The sequence below is a fragment of the Monomorium pharaonis genome, chromosome 3, assembly GCF_013373865.1.
Source record: "Monomorium pharaonis isolate MP-MQ-018 chromosome 3, ASM1337386v2, whole genome shotgun sequence".
NCBI lineage: Eukaryota > Metazoa > Arthropoda > Insecta > Hymenoptera > Formicidae > Monomorium > Monomorium pharaonis.
This window is the reverse complement of record NC_050469.1, coordinates 2139701-2159873: the sequence shown is the minus strand read 5'-3', so window position 1 is coordinate 2159873 and position 20173 is coordinate 2139701. Positions and strand designations below refer to the sequence as shown.

Here is a 20173-nt window from a genome sequence, read left to right as displayed (position 1 = left end):
GGAAGCTTAATCTCCCGTTAATGTTCCAATCACACATACGACGCGTTGACTAATATTACCATTGGTGCCTGTCACACGTCACGCCATCAAGTCTTAATTGCATTTAACGTAATTTTGTACACGTTTAATCCTAGATGCTTCATATTCCGAATCCACATAAAACGACGTCAGGTTTTAATACGAAGGGAGATATACAGGAGATAGTTGCAAAATGATGTAAACACCTAAGAAATATATATTTGTTTTATCAATAAAAGATTAACGTATCATTTGTCCATAATACAGATTCTATCTTTATTGGAATAGTCATACAATGAAATTTAAGTCATTAATAAACAGGTATATTGTGCTCTTTTAATAGAATATCTTTCCTTTCGGCTATAAAACTTATGTAAGTGATATTGGAGGCAGAAATTTACTTTTTATTCTTCTATTTTTCAAATCGCTCTCTACAAGTTTAACATTTTTTCTGGCCAACGTATTTACTTTAAGTATCATCAAAGCATGAGCAATTTGAAAAGCAGAGTAAAAAGTAACTATATTATTTGATAGAGAAAATATTTTCTAGCTTGTAATTATGTTTTCTAATTTTCATTCTTTTTGCTTTTATAATATAAGAAACATCCAAAAACGAAGTGGTTCACTCATGGCGACTTTTCTCTATTAAAATGTGTTATAAATATATTGCTTCTTTCAAATTACCTTCATGTGATTATTTTTTTAAATATTGATTTTTTCAAAAAATTTTTTTTTCAATTATCAATAATTAAATATTTTTGGAGTTTAAAATTTCTTTGAAAAATACAACCGTCCATCAGCGAGACTGGGCAATGAAAAGTAGGTTAGATTATGAAGGATTAAGTATCCTTCAACATCTTTTGAGAGATGTTGTGTTAGAAGAATGGTATAACATTACATTGATGACTTCAAGTACGACCTTATTTCAACAAAGATAAAATCTGTATTAGAGACAAATGATGTGGCGACCCAATCTTAAAAGAAAATATCAAAATAAGTAATATGTATTTCTTAGGTGTTTACATTTGTCTACCTTTCCATTTATGAATTAAATAATGAATATTTAGTGTGCTTTTTATGCTCGTGTGCTTTTAATATTTGTATGTACCTTTAAATATGAAATTTTGAAAGGAGCATTGTGCTACGTGATTCAGAAAAGTACCCGCGCAAAGCTTTTTTTTATCATTTGGCCGTTGTGAGTGCCTAGAAAAAGTTAAAAGCGTATCAACGGTACGGTTCACGCCGGCCGAACCATGATATAATTTATTCAAGGGAGAAGTGCAAGGCGGAGTCGCGTCGATAAAGTCGGGGGGGGGGGGATGCTGCCTGGCCCTCGTCACGATTGATCGGTGGCAAAACTCGATCTCCGAAACACACCGAAGGATACTAATGTCATGCAGCAAGGTGGTCCTCCCCTTCTTCTCTACACCATCTTCTCGTCTCTCCTTTCCCCCCTTTTACAGATAAAAGAGAGCTACAATTACGACGATTTTGGAGCAGCTCGCTACTGACCAAATATGGGTGGCGAGTCATTTCTCCCGTTCAGTTGTAGGTCATATATTTTGCGATAATGGCAAACATTACGATATTTTTCGCTTTGTTTGCTTTTTCCATGAAAGACACAATGTTAAATATTGTCGTCTATCTACATCTTTATTTTTCATCGTCTAAATCTGTATACACGAAGAGAATTTTCTTCTAAAATTTACCTTTAAAATCATAATCGTGAAACAGTAAACATCGAAAAATGTTAACTAAATTGTAGTAAAATTTTATTGAATTTTATTAAATTTTACTAAAACTATAGCAAAATTCTTTTATATCTATGTGATTCCACGATTTTATCATGCTTTTAAGAATTATTTGTAAAACAAAATTGTCTCTCTGTTTCTACTTATTTGTATTGAAATATATCTTTTAAATATTTAATGTTCGTGCAAATTTTATTTCTGTATTTTTTATGACGTAGCATCAAATCTTAATTCAACAGTTACGCGGAGAAAATTTTATATTAAAAATTACTATGTACAATAGTAGCCACAGATTATGAGAGGAAATTTCAGAGAATTTTATCATAAATAATATAAATATTATAGTACTTTTATGAAAAACCTAATAAAAGTTTTCATACCTAATTCCTCTCTTGGTCTGCGCTTACGATATTTACCATAGTAATTTTACTATAAAGTTTTCTCCGTGTATATTATGATTAAAACTTTACAATTCACATAAATATATTATAATGCAAGAAAAATAACGTTTGTTTATATAATGCATGAACGTTATTTGCAATGGACAGAATTTTCTCATGACAATAAAACCCACGTTCGATCCGTTTAAAATGCGACAAGTCGCCGATGTGCAGCCCAGAGTTTCCAAACTCGTTATTTTCAGACAGAAATAAAAAAAAACATTAAAAAGAAATGTGAAGATTGCTCAATGGGACAAGGAAAAGAAAGCAAAAAAAGGAAGATATAGATGGATGCGGCAAAGAAATGTAAGAAGAAAAAGAAGAAAACACGGAGAAGAAAAGGATGAGAAGAAGAGAAGGGGAAATATGGAGATATTGATGGGAAGGAGGAAAAGAAAGAGAGAGAGAGGAGGAGGAGAAGGAGGAGAAAGAAAGAGAGAGGGAAACAAGGAGATATCTCAGAGTAGCTTGCTACTATGAGAGAAGAAGAGAAGGGGAGAGTGGCGCCGAGGTTTGTGTCGGGGATGTCTGGTTGGCAGTTCAGAGGCGCCGACCCGGTGTCCCACGGCGTTCGTTTGGTATTTCATTAACACCTCTGCTAATTATTTCCCTTTTTTTTACCGGCCAGTTTCGTAGCGGAATCGGGGAATGTGCCTTACAAGAGCTCGCTCGGGCTGCAACCTCCTCTCGCGCCTCTCGGTCCGCTTTTCGAACAGCTGGCCCAAGATACGCGCGATACAAGTCGGCGAATGTACGCAAATGCGTGTACACACGACACGCATGCACGCGCCCGCGTAAGTGCGTCCACTCGACTGTCTTTAGCGGCGAAAAAAAAACAAGGAATGGAAAGAAGGAAGGATCGCGACGGACGGTAGAAGTAGCGTGCAAATTTGCAAGCGTTGGTATCAGACGACAGAAATGCAAAAGTTTCGCTTTGTAATATCTGGAATCGGGCGGATCCTCGGTATTGGCAAACTATATCTGTCTTCTTGTGATAGACACACCAATGAAAATGACTAAAAGAGAATTATTAGATAATTCTTTATTGTAAACTACGTTTTATTTTATTAATTTCCAGACGATTTCTACTCGTTTCTCTATTTCAAATCCTTATAACACAGATTCTAGTCAAAATTTTTAGATGATAATTTACAGATAAAAGGAATTACTTGAATGATATATAATAATTATTTATTATACTACTAAAACAATTATTTATTATTCTATTCAAAATCATAATTATTTATTATTCTACTCAAAAGAATAGACGAAATCATTAGTTGAATATATTTGTCAATAAATAGGCAAGGGCCATTTTTATTCCCTTACTTTCAACCTTTATATCTTGTTTCAGGCATCTTATTTCGCCTATCAAAAAGAGCAATTCTTTTTATCTCTTAATATCAATTGTAATTTGAAAATTCTTTTTCAAATAGCAAGCTTATTTGTCAGCTTATTTGAGATCTCTCATCTGACGTCTTAAACGACGTTTTGACGTCAAAATAACGATAAACAACATCTGGATTTTGATTAGAACTTGGAAGTATTTAAAACAAAAAAACCTAGATCTTCTAGGATCATTCTTATTCTAATAATAAGATAGATGTTTCCCGATATTTTATTTGCCTCGAACGTGACGTATTTTACGCTTTTCCTAATTTATTTGTGAACTTTGAACAGCTAGTTCCTTTATTGTTCTAACGGTACGGTGGCAATCAACTTTTTGCACATATGTGCGTGGCAATCAATAAGATTTCACTCATTAAGGCCATCACATTTACATCAATGTAGACCAACTTTGATCTCGTTTAACTTTTTTTTTAATTCATAGAAGATTGAAGAAACTGTCTAACAATCTGTCTAGAGTTATTGGAATAACGACAGTCCTAATCGTTCAGACTTCAACGCGGCATCTAGCTGGCAATGTCAGGTCTGAGATGACAAGCGCGCTGGATCGGGCGCGCAGCATCCTCGGCGCCGCTCCGCCGATACGCGGCACCAACGCGGTCGACACTAAATTTAGGACGTATGTTTAAATGAACGAAAAGGCCAGTCCTCAGATATCCCCTGTTGAAATTTATGTAGGTGTTGGCCATGGCTTTTATCAGTCCAGCCGGCATTCCTATGCGTCCACCCGGCGCCCCGACGTCGCCGCCGAGCAGGTTCTAATTCGTGCGACTCCTTCAAGTCGGTCGCACCTCATATCCCTCCCTCGTTGTTCTGGTGAACCACCCTGCACTCGACGCGATATTATTTTTATAAATTTCTCTCTCCTTTAATACACGCTTTCCGCGCTGCCTTTTCGTACAGAAACAAAGCAGTGATAACGGGATATCCGAAAGGTTGTTATCCGTGTATGCACTCTTATATATTCTTGAAAATTTCGATTTTGATCTCCGTGAACTCTCGCTTACTCGCCCTTTGGCTTAAATGGTTAATCGATTGTCAATCGCCACGCGAAAAAAATAATTTTTCTGGGATAGGTATTTAAAAAATTGTACAGATATCAATTTATACAAAAAGGTATGTCAGATCATCTAAATAATATTATTGAATGCTGATACAAGTTAATCAAAGTATTTTGCAACATTATTATCATGCTATTCCACACAACTATTTTCCAACATGATTATTTTTTAATCTGTATTTAACTTAATTTGTGTAATACGACAGCTTATTTTTATATAGTTTTGCAAAATCATTTCTTCCGTACAGATCCTGTTCTATGCAAACAATTAGTACAATTTCAGAATCAATTTTTATGTCGAATTAATTTCGCACTCATATTTAACCTTTAAAGTGTCCATAAAACCGTAAGAAAGTTAATTGTATTTCAATGAAATTTAATGAAAACATTCAGCTTCTCTTTCATCGACAGAATTATTATAAAGGAACAAAACGTAAAGAAAGAATTAAATATTGCTATTTGTGTAAAAAAAACATGCACTAATATAGACGAGGAAAAATATATAGTCCATTTTTTATCATACAAATTTCGCTTCGCTAAAACTGATGAAATAGACGCGTGCCTCGATCGCAGGCTTAGGTAAACAGATGGACGACGCCTGTCTGCGTTCCTCGCTGTCTCCGACAGGAACGTGCATATACGTTTATTGTACATCGCGACAAGTACACGTATCGAAGCGTAGGATTCGGACGGTAGGATTCGCCCGTAGCAGGCCCTACGATTTCTCGTCCTTGCGATTTCTTGCGGAAGGAAAAACCCTCCGGGCGAGATTGAGAATAACGATAAATCCCAGACACATACCGTACCGCGCGATTACTCTTCTTTATAAGCGACCCGAGCGCGATAAGCCCTCTCGAGCCCGCAACGACAGCGGTCCCTCTCGTTAGAAGGGTCTAATGACAGGAAGCACACGGACCCTACGTCCGATAGTCCGGTGTTGTAAACCGGAGACTCCGAAGGTCTGGCGCCGGGCGCCGACTACAACCAGGCCCGGTCCGGACATCTTCGGTCCGATCCGATCCGATCCGGGCCTTCTGGATTTTCTCGTGGCTAGAACAATGACCAAATGGCCCCGTAAACGGCCATGTAAACCACAGCCACGCACAAACGTACTTTTGCACGACACTCATGCCCACTGCTTCCTATAAACCGAAACGTACACTGTATAGGATGCAAAATTGAGTTTCCTTTTTGAGAAGGTGTAGACGAGCGCGCTACTTATAGAGATGATCGTTGTACCTACTTACTTACATCTCATTTTTGTGCACTAGTGCGCACTGATGTACATTAAAGCCATCGTACAGACACAAAACACAAGATAATGTTACTTGACATTTCATTTTTATACTTAGGTTAAATTAAATAGCGGTTTTAATGTGCGCACTAGTGCGCATCCAATCGAATTCACTATAAATCTCATAGGATAAAGTGTCACTCTAAAAAAAAAGTGAAAAGTAAACTTGCGCAATGTTCGAATATAATTAGTCACTCTTTAACTAAAAGTCAAAATTTACTTCTATAGAATGGAGGAGTTTTATGGGAGTTCTCTCTCTATTATACATTCCGATATAGAGTACGTCAATAGGACAACGTAATTTATTTTAGAATGATTTTTCATCGACCGAATCTCTTTCAACGCATTAATATGATTGATACGCTCCGCCAAAGGCATTAAAACGTTTTTTTATCTCTATTAGTTTTCGTCGCGCGATTATCGCGAGCAGAGAATGAATTTAGATCATTATCATCGCACGTCTTCAGCATTGAGGTGCGAACTCGCAAAAATTACGTGATTTCACGAGATGCGTCACGCCACGACGAATACCAATGTCGAGATTCTTATCGCACCAGTCGATCGATTAATCAATCGAACGCGCGATAACGCCGCAAAACGCTATCGGAATCGTGTTTGGTACGCTTGCGACGCCTTCTTTCCACCAGGCGGCACGCTTTTGATCCACGGATACGCACTGATTTTTCGTTGTACACGCTCCGCGAAGAAATCTCTCCGATCACCGATAACTTTGTGTACCGAACGATTGCGTACGCTTTCAGTTCCCTCCGTCCGAGGGATAACAGCTTCGAGAATCGCGGTATCAACCGGGACAACACGCCGCGCCGTTGTCGATTTCGATTTCCACCGATAACAAACAAGATATATGATAATTTCGCGCAACAGTCTATCCTACCGCCAACCAATTTTTGATCTCTTTAAATTTGCCATAAATTTAAATGTATATAGGATCACTGCACCAGCCGATGAACAATCATTAATAAATGTTTAAGAAAAGTATCAAAACAAAAAGACTTCAACATAAATTGTAAATCAATTGATACTTTTTAAAATATAATTTTCATACAGATTTAATTAAAATTTTTTAAGTTTAAAAATATTTAAGTGCTTAAATTATTTTTATTTGTTCACTGACTAATACGTAGACGCTAAATAATTTTATGATAAAAATATAATATAAACACTAATGTAATAGTTCTACATACAAAATATTAACCCTAGAAGGCACATACTATTCATTTTGTCATAGGAACAACACATTGGATGTGGTATGTCTAATTCAATTTTAACTACTTATAACGGTCATCAAAATGAACACATCATTGTAACAATTTCCTCTCTCTCTCTCTCTCTCTCTCTCTCTCTCTCTCTCTCTCTCTCTGAAAATATAAAATATTAAGAAATACAGTGATGACAAGTAAATATCGAATAAAGGCAGATAATATTGAAAATTTATTAAAGATAATTATATTTTTTATAAAAAATAAAATCCTATATGAACGTTATGATACATTCTAATATAATCTCTATTTTTTAATTACTTTCTGATAAACAAATTTTTTTATATAAAAAAAGTAAATTTTTTAATTTATCAAATTTTATTAAAATTACAGTAAATTATAATAAATGTTATAATAAATTTTACAAAAATTATAATAAAATTCTTCGAAGTTTATGTTGTCCTACTATTTTACTATGATTTTAAGTTTAAATTTTAAAGGAAAATTCTCTCTGTATATTTTATCTTATTTTACCTCCCAAAAACACAATTTTAAATTTTATTATGTCAAACATCGCAACTTGAGAAGGACTGGTGAGAAAATATAAGTAACTTTTGTATTTTTATCTTCGAGAGAGAGAGAAAGAGAGAGAGAGAGTATGAAAGAGAGGGAAGAGGGGAGGGCGCAAAAACTTGCGTCGAGACACTGATATATGTCTACGCGCTTTGATAGAAAAAGCCCCGCATCTAATTCAATTGCATGCCGCCGTTCCGCAAACACTCATGATAATTCAATCAAGCCTACCCTATGACGTTATATCCACTTTCCGCCGCCCCTGCCGGGCCTAACCCTGTATGATGGCACCACGCGGAGGGTGGAAACGGCTCGTAATCTCCGTATGAGAACATCTGCACTCTAATCGGCTGATGATTTCCACCGAAGCCGATTCCCCGTTTCTTAATGCGCACGCGTCTCTCCTCTCACGCGTGCGAAATAAATCGTTCGTTGGCACGGAGCGTTCGCGAAGCAAACAATCGGGATTAGCAAGATACGATTTGAGAGCTGAATCTTTATTTCGAAGTCGACAGCAGCGACGTACTGGTTTTCTTTTCGGCATATACGTGGTCGTCATGTGGAGCAAAAACATCAAAACTGGTTTTTGAATATTTTAAGATTTATATACTTACAATCGTTAATATAGAATTAATTAAATTAATATTAAAATAAAATAAGGCACTAAAGAACATTTATTAAATTACAAAGAAAAATCTAAAAAAAAAAGGTTATCTTAAATCTCATATTAAATAATATAATATTAGAATTAAAACTATATAAATTATGAAATGTTTGTATTAAACAATTATTGTTTATATTAAACAATAAAAGAGTTTGTATTAAACAATAAAAGAGAAAATAATATAAGAAATATTTTTTTATTATAATACAATAGAATTTTCAATATTGGACTAATCTTTTTTTATTATACAAATCACGTATTGAATTTATAATTTATCACACAGATCTTACAGAGTGAAAATTTAAAAAATAAATACGAATCAATATATAAACGTTTACATCCTGTCATAAACAAGAGATGTAGTACTATATGTGTTATCGGCTATCAAATTTAATTCACGAAGAAATCTTAATAATATTGCGTCGGTCACGAATGTGTTAAGTTTCAAATAAAGCTTTATTTTTTTTACAACTAAATCAATATTCATTTTAACATTTTTTTTAATTTACGAAATTTTATTATACTTGTATATACTTCTGTAACTAAAGCTCTTTCCACTCGACGAAATTTTAATCTTCTTCTCATTAAATGTAACCACACACACACGCTTTCTCTCTCTCTCTCTCTCTCTCTCTCTCTCTTTTTCTCTATCTATCTATCTATCTATCTATCTATCTCACGCTATATTCAAAGAAATATATAAAATATTTTCCGAGACAGTCATATCTTGGAAACAACATTTATCTCAGGCATTTTTGGAGAACTTATCTACCAGTCAGAATGTTCATTGTTTCAGAATTGCTAGGCAAACTATTCAAGTAAAACAAATGATTATCTTAAGCGGTGTCAAAATGACTCAAATATGATTATTGAAAGTCAATTTTCGATTAGTCACGTTTTACTTTAAACTTTTTGACGTTATCGTGACCTTTCTTTCCATTTGAAAAAGCATTGTAGCACGTCCCTAATTACATCGCGCATATTTGTTCTAATTTTGTGATAGATACTCCGCATGACTTACACGATATTACGAGGTGGCAAGATGCCGCTGTAAGTGCTCCGAGAATATGGAAGCGCGAAGGAAAAAAAGAAATACAGACATTTAAATATTTAACGTCGCGGAACAGAGTTATGTGCGTCGGCGAGGACGGAATCCCGGCGTTAACGTAGCGGTCGTTTTCCATGCACGGAATGCTGATACGGAATGCCGCACAACTCTGTTTCAGGATCTAATCATGCAAATGTATGTGAGCCGTTAATTAAAACCGACGTAAACTATATCTCGCTGCAGAAGAGAGAGGAAGGATCGACGGGTTTTTGCGTTCCCATGCAACACTCCCGTCGCCGCGGTAACGCCAGCGAATTTTTCTTACGTTTTCGTGAGCGAATGCTTCTCGCTCTGACAGCCTGTCGATCTTATAGCGGAGGCTGCATGCCGTAACGCAATTCTTAGCACTTTCAAATGGCAGAGTAATTAATTAACGCAATCATACAACACTGCGTCTACTTTATGAGCACGTAATGTCGTATGCTTTATATTTATTATATGTTATATTTCATTTATTATATATTTTTTACCACAACACGATTTCTTCAGAAAGAAACATTGTATCTTTTATGGTTGAAATAAGAGACGGAATATACAAAGAAAATTAATATCAAATCAATAATTCTTGTCTCATATACAAGCTAGAATATAAAATTTTTTAAAAGTTTGATGAAGTTAAATTTCAACAAAATTATGTTTTTATTTTAATATTACAATAATAGTCGTCTAAAGAGCACAATATATAATAGACGTGATAATAATAGTATTAGTCAATATTTTAATTCTTGAAAATGTTATGTTATTTATTATTATATAGATATCTTTTTCCTCTCAACTTATGAAAATTGTTTTCTTGATGAACATATAAAATTCTTCATAAAATCAAGTTATGTTTGTACAAGATTATTAAATTCTTTAAAAAAGATTTTATATATTCTTGCTTATATATGAGACAGTAATCATTGACTTGATATTAATTCATTTTTGTCAAATGTGCAGTGGTCAATTCAACCTTGTATGAGGGCTGGACGATCAAGGTAAGGTAAGATTGGCCTCGGCAACAAAACACAAGAAAAAAATCGTGTCGTAGTGGCGCCAGCACTTGTATTTTTTAAATCAGGCTCGAGGCAGGTGGACACAGCAATCGGAAAGCAGAAGGCGTAATTCGATCGCAGAAAGTCTCTCGCGTTTGCTTTGTTGCGTACGGAAATCTTCCATCGGATCGTTGAAGCAATACACGAATCCCAGACGTGCGGGCATGGTTGTCGCAGTACGACAAAGCGAACTTAATGGCAGTTTCGGTGAAGAATTCGGAACGTTTCTCGCCCGAGAGATCGTAAGCGACAATTGGAAGGTATTGGTACGCAAACCTGAGAATCAGTTGGCCGCATTGAATCGTGCGACCGAACCCGTTATAAGTTTCGTTAGGCAAGTATGGCTTAAGTCAGAAAAATTTACAAAAATTATTTGTAATAGAATGTAACATAAAACATTCTTTATTCTTCGGAGAGTTAAGGCTTTAAAATGTTCATTCTCCCCCATGTTTTCATTATCGGAAGTGATTGTTATCAAAAGCAACTGAACGGCCTATTTTCTATCATGCAATCGGCTTGGAGGAGACATATTTCGCGGAACATTAGGCCGAAATATAAATGAATCAAGCAAATTTACGGAATTCCGGAGCAAAATTGTCTTTCGTCGAACAGTCTTGCTTCAAATAGTCTCGCTGGAATCACGAGTACAGTTGTCGAATCGCCAATGATCAAACTCATCTCCAAAGAGCATTCTCGCACAATTTCCAAATTTAATTGTCTAAACTTATTGATTCTCATGTGGCCGAATATCACTATGAAATTCAATCCATTCACTCAAACAAATATTTTATAAGCGAGGAATTTCTCTAAGCATTTCTTCTAAGCAAAAAATCTTACATGAAGTATATTCCTCTTTAAAAACGTATTTCTTTGTCACTCAATAAGATTGAAAATAAAAGATATTCGTTTTAAAATATTATTATGAATGTTATGAATAATATTATTATTAGATTTATAACAAGAGGAGATTCTTCTAGTATTAAGAAGATCTTGCAATTTTCAGTTTAGTGTCTCATGATTAGAGGATATTCCACTAGAGATTTTAAAACATCTTCTCGTATATCAAAGAAAAATTCTCTAGAATCAAGTAAGACTAGCGATTTCGGACTTTTGCCACGTGGCTGTGGAGGGGATGAAGAACCAAGAGCAAGAACAAATCATACACTGAGCACTTACTAATTCTTTAATGTAATTGGTCTTTACCTTTAGTTTTTTATCCTCTTTACAGCCGCGACTATGTGGCAAAAGTCCGAAAACTATGAGTGGAACTTGCTAGACAACAAAATATTTTTTTATAATAGGATGTTAAACTTTACCACAGACTTTTGTTCGCCGGAGTCTATTAAATGCTCCGATTAATAACTATGCCTATGCGTCGAGACGACGGAATGCAGATTATCTCTTCTCACATTGATCGACATGCGGCAACGAAAATCGGACTCGCGTCGAGATTAGAACCGCGTGAGCTCGCAATTCCATGTTAATTCAATTATTCTTTGTTCCCAGCATGCGACGGTAGCCCTGTATCGCGGTCATCGACTTAATTATTCATTCGTCTCATTGAACATATTATCGAATTAATCGTGAGCATAAATTAAGGACCGCGATCCTATCATCGAACGTGCTCGCATGCGGACGCGCACGCTCGCCATTCTTATTCGCGCGAATAATATAGCGCGGCAATAATTATAAGCGATAAATACGGCTGATATTAATATTGCTCCCGTGATAATTGCGACTTTGTCGGATCATACGCCGGTGCTCGCGCGCCCGCGCGTGCGCGCGCTAAAAACACGTGTTAAACGCAACACTGTAACATTTAATTACAGAAAATCATCGGCGAATCGTTTCGCGCCGTTGAATATTCCATATATCCGATTATGAAAATGCGATAACTTGCGTTAATAATAAATGAGCACACGAGCGCCGTGTATTGCACGTGGAAAAGGCTTCTGCGTGAGCGGCATCATTGACTCACGTCTATCTAGCTGCCTAGCTCTCCCTCCTCCCACGTAATGAAAATTAAATGAATAAATGATATAATAATGCGCTATTTATGCGCTTTATAAATCGATAAGAAAAAATTTTTGCGCTTATTTCGTTTGACCGAAAAATGCTTTTTCTGTGGGGGGTTGTAGGGGTAATAGGCTATCACGTATTAATAAAAAGTCTTATTTCGAAAACCAAATGCGCAGAATTTATGAACTAACCGATGCAATCTGTTATTCGAATTATTATATTTTCGTTGCATTTCTCTTGGAGTAAACAACAATATTTGTTCCTGTCCCGTCGAAAATTGCAACGTTACATTATATTGTTTAACTATGCACAAAAATTTTTCTTTTTGATTTATAAAAAGTAGGAGGGCCAGCTAGGCAGACGTCATTAATTCTACTGTACAAAGATAGTTCTCTGGTTACGTAACATACTATCAGACATTGCCATTGCAAATCTAGTAGTAAGTATTCTAGTATAAGTATTTTATATTCAAGATCGCGAATTGATTTAATGTATTAGTGAAATGAGGATTAAACCCCCTCTCTCTCTTTCTCTCTTCTTTCTCTCCATTTTGCAAACATTTATTGCACATATATTTCCTTTTACTTGTTAAGCTTTTCTTTTTCTTTTGCAATTTTTCATCATTTTTATATTAGTTTGATTTCTAATATTCTAATTTTGCACGCGATACTAAAAATAATTTATACATTTTTACACTTAAAAAGACGCTACTTATTAGAACAATCAATAAATAATGATATTCTCTCTCTCTCTCTCTCTCTCTCTCTCTCTCTCTCTCTCTCTCTCTCTCTCTCTCTCTTCCTTCCCGTCCACTCTACCATCTCTCGATAATAAAGTATGTATAAAGAATATACATTGAAAAAAGGATAATTATCTTGGCATATTTTTAGCAATAAATTATTTAAAGTTTTTTCAGGAAAGAGAAGAGATTTTAGAGACGGTTTTGAGCACATCGATATCTAGTTAGTAACTATGTTTCAAGACTGACAAAAGTGTTGACGCGCGATTTATATGAGATAGAAATCTTACATTTACAGCAAAAAAATTATTATTCAATTATACTAAGATTCGCTACAGATCAAACAGGCAATTTTATCTTTATCTTTATGTTTAAAATAATTATGATTAATAGCTTTATTTTTAAATAAGAAAATATAGACCAAACATGTGGAAACATATCTAATATAAAAATGCCTCATTCACAGTCAGTCATAGCTGGATCTTCGTGTTGATATTTACTTTGTATGATTTCATATACCTTTCAAAGTTCACTAAACTGTGAATAAAATTTTTGGTCCTTAAAACACAATTATAAGATGAACCAGATTAACTATATCACAATATTTACTGGGGGGGGGAGGGGTAGATTTTGTGAGCATCTCATTATTATTATTATTATCAAATTGATTATTAATTTAATATTGTGATATTACTGACTGAAGAAATCGAGAAAGAGAAATTGGTTTGTGTAAAAATTACGAGTTTAATTGCATACTCAGTATTATAATGTAGACATATTCGTTTGTGTCCTAAGGATTTTGTACACGGAACTACTTTAAACGCTTATTTGTTACTTCTTTTATCATGAGATTCTTGTTCTTCTAGAATTTCTGACTGATAAAGTGACTGATAAAGTCAGTAACATAAAACCATTAACATACTGTTAGTAAGCACCGTGAAGTCATCAGCGTTTTGGAAAGAATTAGTAGAGGACGTATACGGCTGAACGATTCATCAGTCGGCCGTTAATTTCTTCGCTACCGACGAAATTTGTTGACACTGCTGCTAAAGTCATCCAGCGTTTTACAGTCATCAAGGTTTCAAAGAAAATTTGGTGGATACGTGCGCAATATATTTATTAATTGTCCGCTAATTCATTTACTATATGTTATTTGATACGGATCTTTTCTTGACTTAAAATCAACGGCCATTCACTTGAAAAGCTCAATCTCAACTTTGTTCCAGCGGCCACAAGCGATCATTTAAGCACTTCGACAAAAATTTTAATCTCTAACGAATAAAAAAGCGTTTATAAGAAGTATTCATCACTTCATGAATTTGCGAATGAATTAAGAAGCTTGCTCAAAGCAATGCCGTATAAAACAAATAGGACACAGCTAGGATGACTTCAGAAGCAAGCACGTCACTTAGCTGCCAAAAAAAGCGTGTTAAAACGGTAGCAAATGAATTAACGGATGATTGGCAACTAATTTCGCATTTTGCGTGTGATGTCCCGATTAAATTGTCTCTAAAAACTGACGACTTCATACGTGTGCACTGATTCTTTCTTTCGAGATATTTCTCTCTGTCTCTACATATTTTCTTCTCAATCTTTCCGTTACTCAGGAACCAGTCCCCTATATCTATGCTAGCCGATCGTCCTCCGATTGTCATCTCTCTAAGGTTACAATCAGTGTATTATCACTGATTTACTATTTTATTTATATTCACTGTCTTTTAGTGATTTTCTCTTCAGAACTAGTGTATAATCACTGAAAGACCAGTATTTTCACTAATTTTATTGATTTCTTACTGATTTAGAGAGTATACATATATGTCTTTTGTTTAAAGTAAAGTTTTGTGTTTAGCACGAGTTATGACAATATGGTCAAGATTATGAACAGTTGGCACCGAAAATTATTGTTAATTACAATATAATTATTATAATTATAACTATTTTTTTTCTAGTACAACTTGGATATAATTAAAGTTCGTAGTGTAATGGTACTTCTTTGGATTCGGTAGACGATAATCACGAATTATTTTTAATTCCAAAACTTACTACGACGTTTACCAATCGCCAAATATTAGATGAAGCTTTTCCAAGTGTTGCGTTCGCTGCTAAACAAAAAACGGCGTGAGTGAATACTACAATAATTAATGTTATCGTTCGTTATGCACAAAATGCGACTCGAAGCAAACACCAGCATGTACTTGCATGTTGACGAAGGTTTTTGTCAAATTAATGACAAGTTTATTTCAATGCGATAAATAGCGTCGATAATGTTGGAAATTATAAAAGTTCCCTTAGACATGTTTTGGCGTTCCTATGATCGTTTTTGAGCAACAAGATAATTAATAATTGATCTTGTCGATCGCGCATAAGTACATTAACAGGTTTCACGTTCCGCTTCACCCTTGTCCCTCTCGCTCACGACTATCCTTGATTTATAATCAATATTGCATCGGAAAATAACGCGCACGATACGCGTCTTCGGTAATGGACGGCGTTCCAAGGTTTATTTACCACAAGTGCATTTCATTAACTGTAAATTGTTCAAAAAGCATCCGCGAATCGGCAATTTTTTTCTTTCTTTGTTTTTCCCTTTTTTTTATATATATGGACGTTGAGCGCAATCTTTTTATGATTCGCGTTGCAATGCGTATTGTCGCCCATAAATCACGCGGACTTTAACTGCCGGCTTATCATGCGACAAAAAGATTTTATTCACCTGCTGCGACTGGACACGGCGTACGACGACTTCCCAGTAATTTCAATGCCAACGGCATTGTAATGACGTCGCGTCGCAAAACGGAGCCGTTTCGCGTATTTACACGATCTCGAATCGAAGTATTTGCGATGCCACGTGTCGCTGCGGTGTAATAATTTAGTGTCGTTTGTACGTACGATTGGCATTGAACGCGAGACACTCGATCGAGACTATTCTTTTCGAGGACGTATATCCATTGCTGTAAATTCGTTGCTGCTGAATTATTTTTCCCGCTGTCTCTCTGCAGTTTCAAATCTGAGAGGTACCATTTAGCAAAAGATAACCGTAAAAATTGTTACGTATAGTTAAAGCTGCATTTTATTCGAATACTGACGATTATACGAATGTTCATTTAACCTAACCTAACTTAACTCTCAGTTGTCACAATATGGCATACGCGAGTAATTTTTTAAAAGTTAATTTTTTCAAAAAATGTTTTACATATTTTTATAAATATCTCTAAAAGCTATACATTTACAATGTCCTAACTAAGGTATTCATTTTTTTTACATTTTGCACTTACAATTTAAAAAAATTGTTCAAAATTGATTTATTTGACTCGGAGATATAAACAAATGAAAACTGATCGGATATGTCGTTGTGGCAACAACGTTAAATTCTAAAATTGTGACAACTGAAGGTTAAAAAAATGATTTGAAAGGAGAGAACACAAGCGAGTATATAACGCTTCATGTCACACAACAATTAAAGTTAAAACAATAAATCGTTTCAAACAAAACTTCGAAACAAAAATTTATTCGAGCGAAAATTGATTAATTTCAATGCGTTTTGTTGATGATTTTCGAATTCATGATCATTTAAACAAAACTTAAAAATATTTAGAATATATAGTTAGAGTTTATGTTTATAAATAATAATTTGCATAATTGTGTGTACAAATAATTATATACATGTATACATCGATGGACAAATCATATTACACATATTAAATATATTTGTCCTTTGATTTACACTGATCCAGCATGAAAAAATAATGACGCGGTAAAATAATGAATACGAGGGATGATTATTTGATCATCTAATTATCGCGATGTGCACGTAACACGTTAAGTTAATTGTCGAGTATCGGTTTTTTTAAACGTTTTAACAACGATAATGTAGCGAGCCATGCAAATCATTGTCAATTGATGGAGAAAAACTATTACCGTAAAAAAAAAAGAGAAAAACAATATTGCTTTCGATCAAACAAAATTATCTGCAATATAGGATCAATCAAGACACTCACGACAAGATTTATTCACTCTGTCTAGACGAGAATCATAACGATTTATTACATATGGACACGAATTTCGCAAATGAGTGAATGATGAACGAAAAATGTTACATCTTGTGGTCAGCATATTCAATTTTTTCAAATTCAAGCCTACATGAAATAACGTGTGTAATTGTGTACACATTTCTTAGCGGTGTCTATCTTCGCACAGATTTGATATCTTTATTTTAATTTACTTAATTTACTCATAAGCAATATGAAACAGCGATTGATTCCTATGCGTCAACAAAACTTTTTCCACATATTTTAGTTTCATTATACACAGAGAGAATTTTCTCTTAGAATTTACCCTTTAAATCATGGTAATCATCGCGATATTCATATTATATTATATATTGATTATATTATAAAATAATTTGATTCAATTTTACTGAGATTTTGATATAAAATTCTTCAAGATCCATATTGTCTTATGATTACTATGATTTGGAGGGTATAAATTCTAAAGTCTTGTGTTGACGATCCGAGAACGTGATCCAAGTTAGATGGAAATAAGCTACTAGAAAATTACTATAGATGTTAATAATTTTCTAGTAACATTTATATTTGGTATCCAACTTGAACCAAGTTCTCGAATTGTGGACACAAGGTTTTAGAGAAAAATTTCTCTATGTATAAACCTCTCGAAAGTCAGATTGCTCAACTCTGTGAAATAAAAAGCAGACAAAATAATTGTTGAGGTTCATAAATTAATTGCGTATTCCAATATTAAAACGAAAAAAAAATTAACAAAAAGTTAAGTTTATCTTCAAAAAAGGCACGTATTAATATCTCAAATCCTTACGGACATGTGAGAAGGAAAAGACTTGAATACTCACTTTGCGTGGGATCGGTCGGTTCGTCCTGTATATTGATTGGTGAAATTTTCAGCGATCTCGGAGGGCCCTGAAAGCCGATGGGCCCGGGCCCCCCGGCTGCGCCCACCCGCTGCATCACGCCGGCAGCCCCTATTTCCGCAGCTCTGCCACTCCTGCGCACCTCGCGCGACGGTTTTCGAGCAATCTTGAAGCCTTCGTTCGCCGACCACCGGCCGTATTGTTTGAATTTGCGAAACTCCCGCCCGGCGCGTCAGCTACTTTCGCGAGGCGTTACCGAGGCTTACCGGGACTCGAATTGCCTCCAACACGTGAGGTAAAGTCGCTTTTCCTGCTGTGCTTTTCCGTGTTTCGAGTAATTATTAAAATGCAATTCTTACGCGGTTAAAAAACGAAGAATTACACGTATTTTCATATTCCCACATAAAGCTGTTTAGCAGCGAACAGCACGATATCGATGTACTTGTATCGGGATTTATTTTATTATTGTTTCGTCGAAATAATGAGTACTTGAAATATTCGTTGACAAACTTTGACGAATCCTGAAGATATGTGGAGTTAAATTCTCATCAGATGCAATTGGCGCTCAGGTATATCTGTTATTCCGGCTTGTCGCTAGCCTGAGCAGTCCGATCAACACTTTCACACTCTACCGTTTCGTTGGAAATTCACTTAGGACCTGCCTTTTTCAATATTTCCATGTACCTCGCTTCTTCTTTCTTCTAGAGTTTTCCCAGTTCACCCAGCACTTTCAACTGACTCCTCTCTTTTTCATCAGGTTCGCGACTTTTCCGTTCGATTTTTCCGCTCTAATTCCTTCTCGACATCTCCGTCGAATCACCGCACTATTACGCTATTTTCATTACTACGGTATACACTCGGTGAATATCGCGGAACTTATCTTGCGATTAGTGAAAAATTTCTCGTAGTTGTCAAATACACGACACGATCGATGATGACGCAAAACTTCAACAATATTCCTAATCTCTGCGGTCGATTGCTCGTTTCGTTGTTTTTATCGAAGCGATCAGCTCCGAGATCGGCAGCTTGTAGTCCTTTAACGGAATCACAACGTGATTACGTACTCGTCACTCATCGGCGCGGGATAAACAACGACGTAATGATGAATATTCCATTATAAAAGTCTTTGAAAAGATAAATTGAACAATAATAGATAATGGTAAGGGCAAGTGAAAGAAACAATCATTGTAACAGAAGCTGGACAAGATGTCCTGAGAAAGGTAGAGACCACGGAAGAGGAAGGAGGGAGTGACAGGGCGGTGGGACGGAAGGAGAACAGATGAAAAGAGAGAAAGAAAGGGCAGACATCGAGAGAAAGATAGACAAGAGGAGGGAGGGAGGGAGAGAGATAGGGAGAGAGAGAGAGAGAGAGAGAGAAAGAAAGGAGAAGAGAGACGATACGGTTACACGAAACTACCCCGACGAGACTGACGACACGGGGCCCCGAGAGCCACTGACTACCAGTTAGGCGTCTCGCTATAGTCTGCTCGAGGATCCAACCCAACCTAACCGGATCCCACTGCTGGATCCCCACTATTCGCTCTATCGCTCTCTTGCTCCTCCGCGGTCTTGCTCATTCCCACCACGATTCCGCGGCCTCCCACTTTTGTTTGAGCTTCGCGGCGGATCTCTATACTTTCCCTACCACCTTCGGGCGTTCCTATCGAATGCGAGAGAGCGGCGCGCGACAACGAACGATTCGTCCTCGCGACGGAGTCGACGCCGTCCGGAATCCACGCCTCCACGGCCACCCGGCGAACCGGCAACAAAATGGCCGACGCGCACCTAATCGATTCGCGCGTGTGCCTATGCTCTCTCCTGCCTATCCTCTGTGGCTCTACACATCCTTCTCCTCTGCCGTAGTCGCCTATCACCACCCCAACTCTCCTCCTACCGATACCATATTCTCTCTTTCTCCTCTTCCTTTCTCTCTCCCTTTCTTCCTCCCTCCCTCTTCCTTTGCC

General features: G+C 36.0%; 1 protein-coding gene across 2 annotated transcripts in view; it reads right to left on the bottom strand.

Moving 5' to 3' along the window:
• Positions 1–19740, bottom strand: part of LOC105828281 (insulin gene enhancer protein ISL-1) — a 50783-nt gene extending 31043 nt beyond the window's left edge. Inside the window, exon 1 of one of the 2 annotated variants that reach the window (XM_036284433.1) lies at positions 18192–19740. In XM_036284433.1, the coding sequence (XP_036140326.1) occupies positions 18192–18306 (115 nt within the window). In that variant the 5' untranslated portion in view covers positions 18307–19740. The remainder of the gene's footprint in view (positions 1–18191) is intronic. The other variant, XM_028190704.2, reaches the window with a different exon arrangement.
• Positions 19741–20173: the final 433 nt, after the last annotated feature.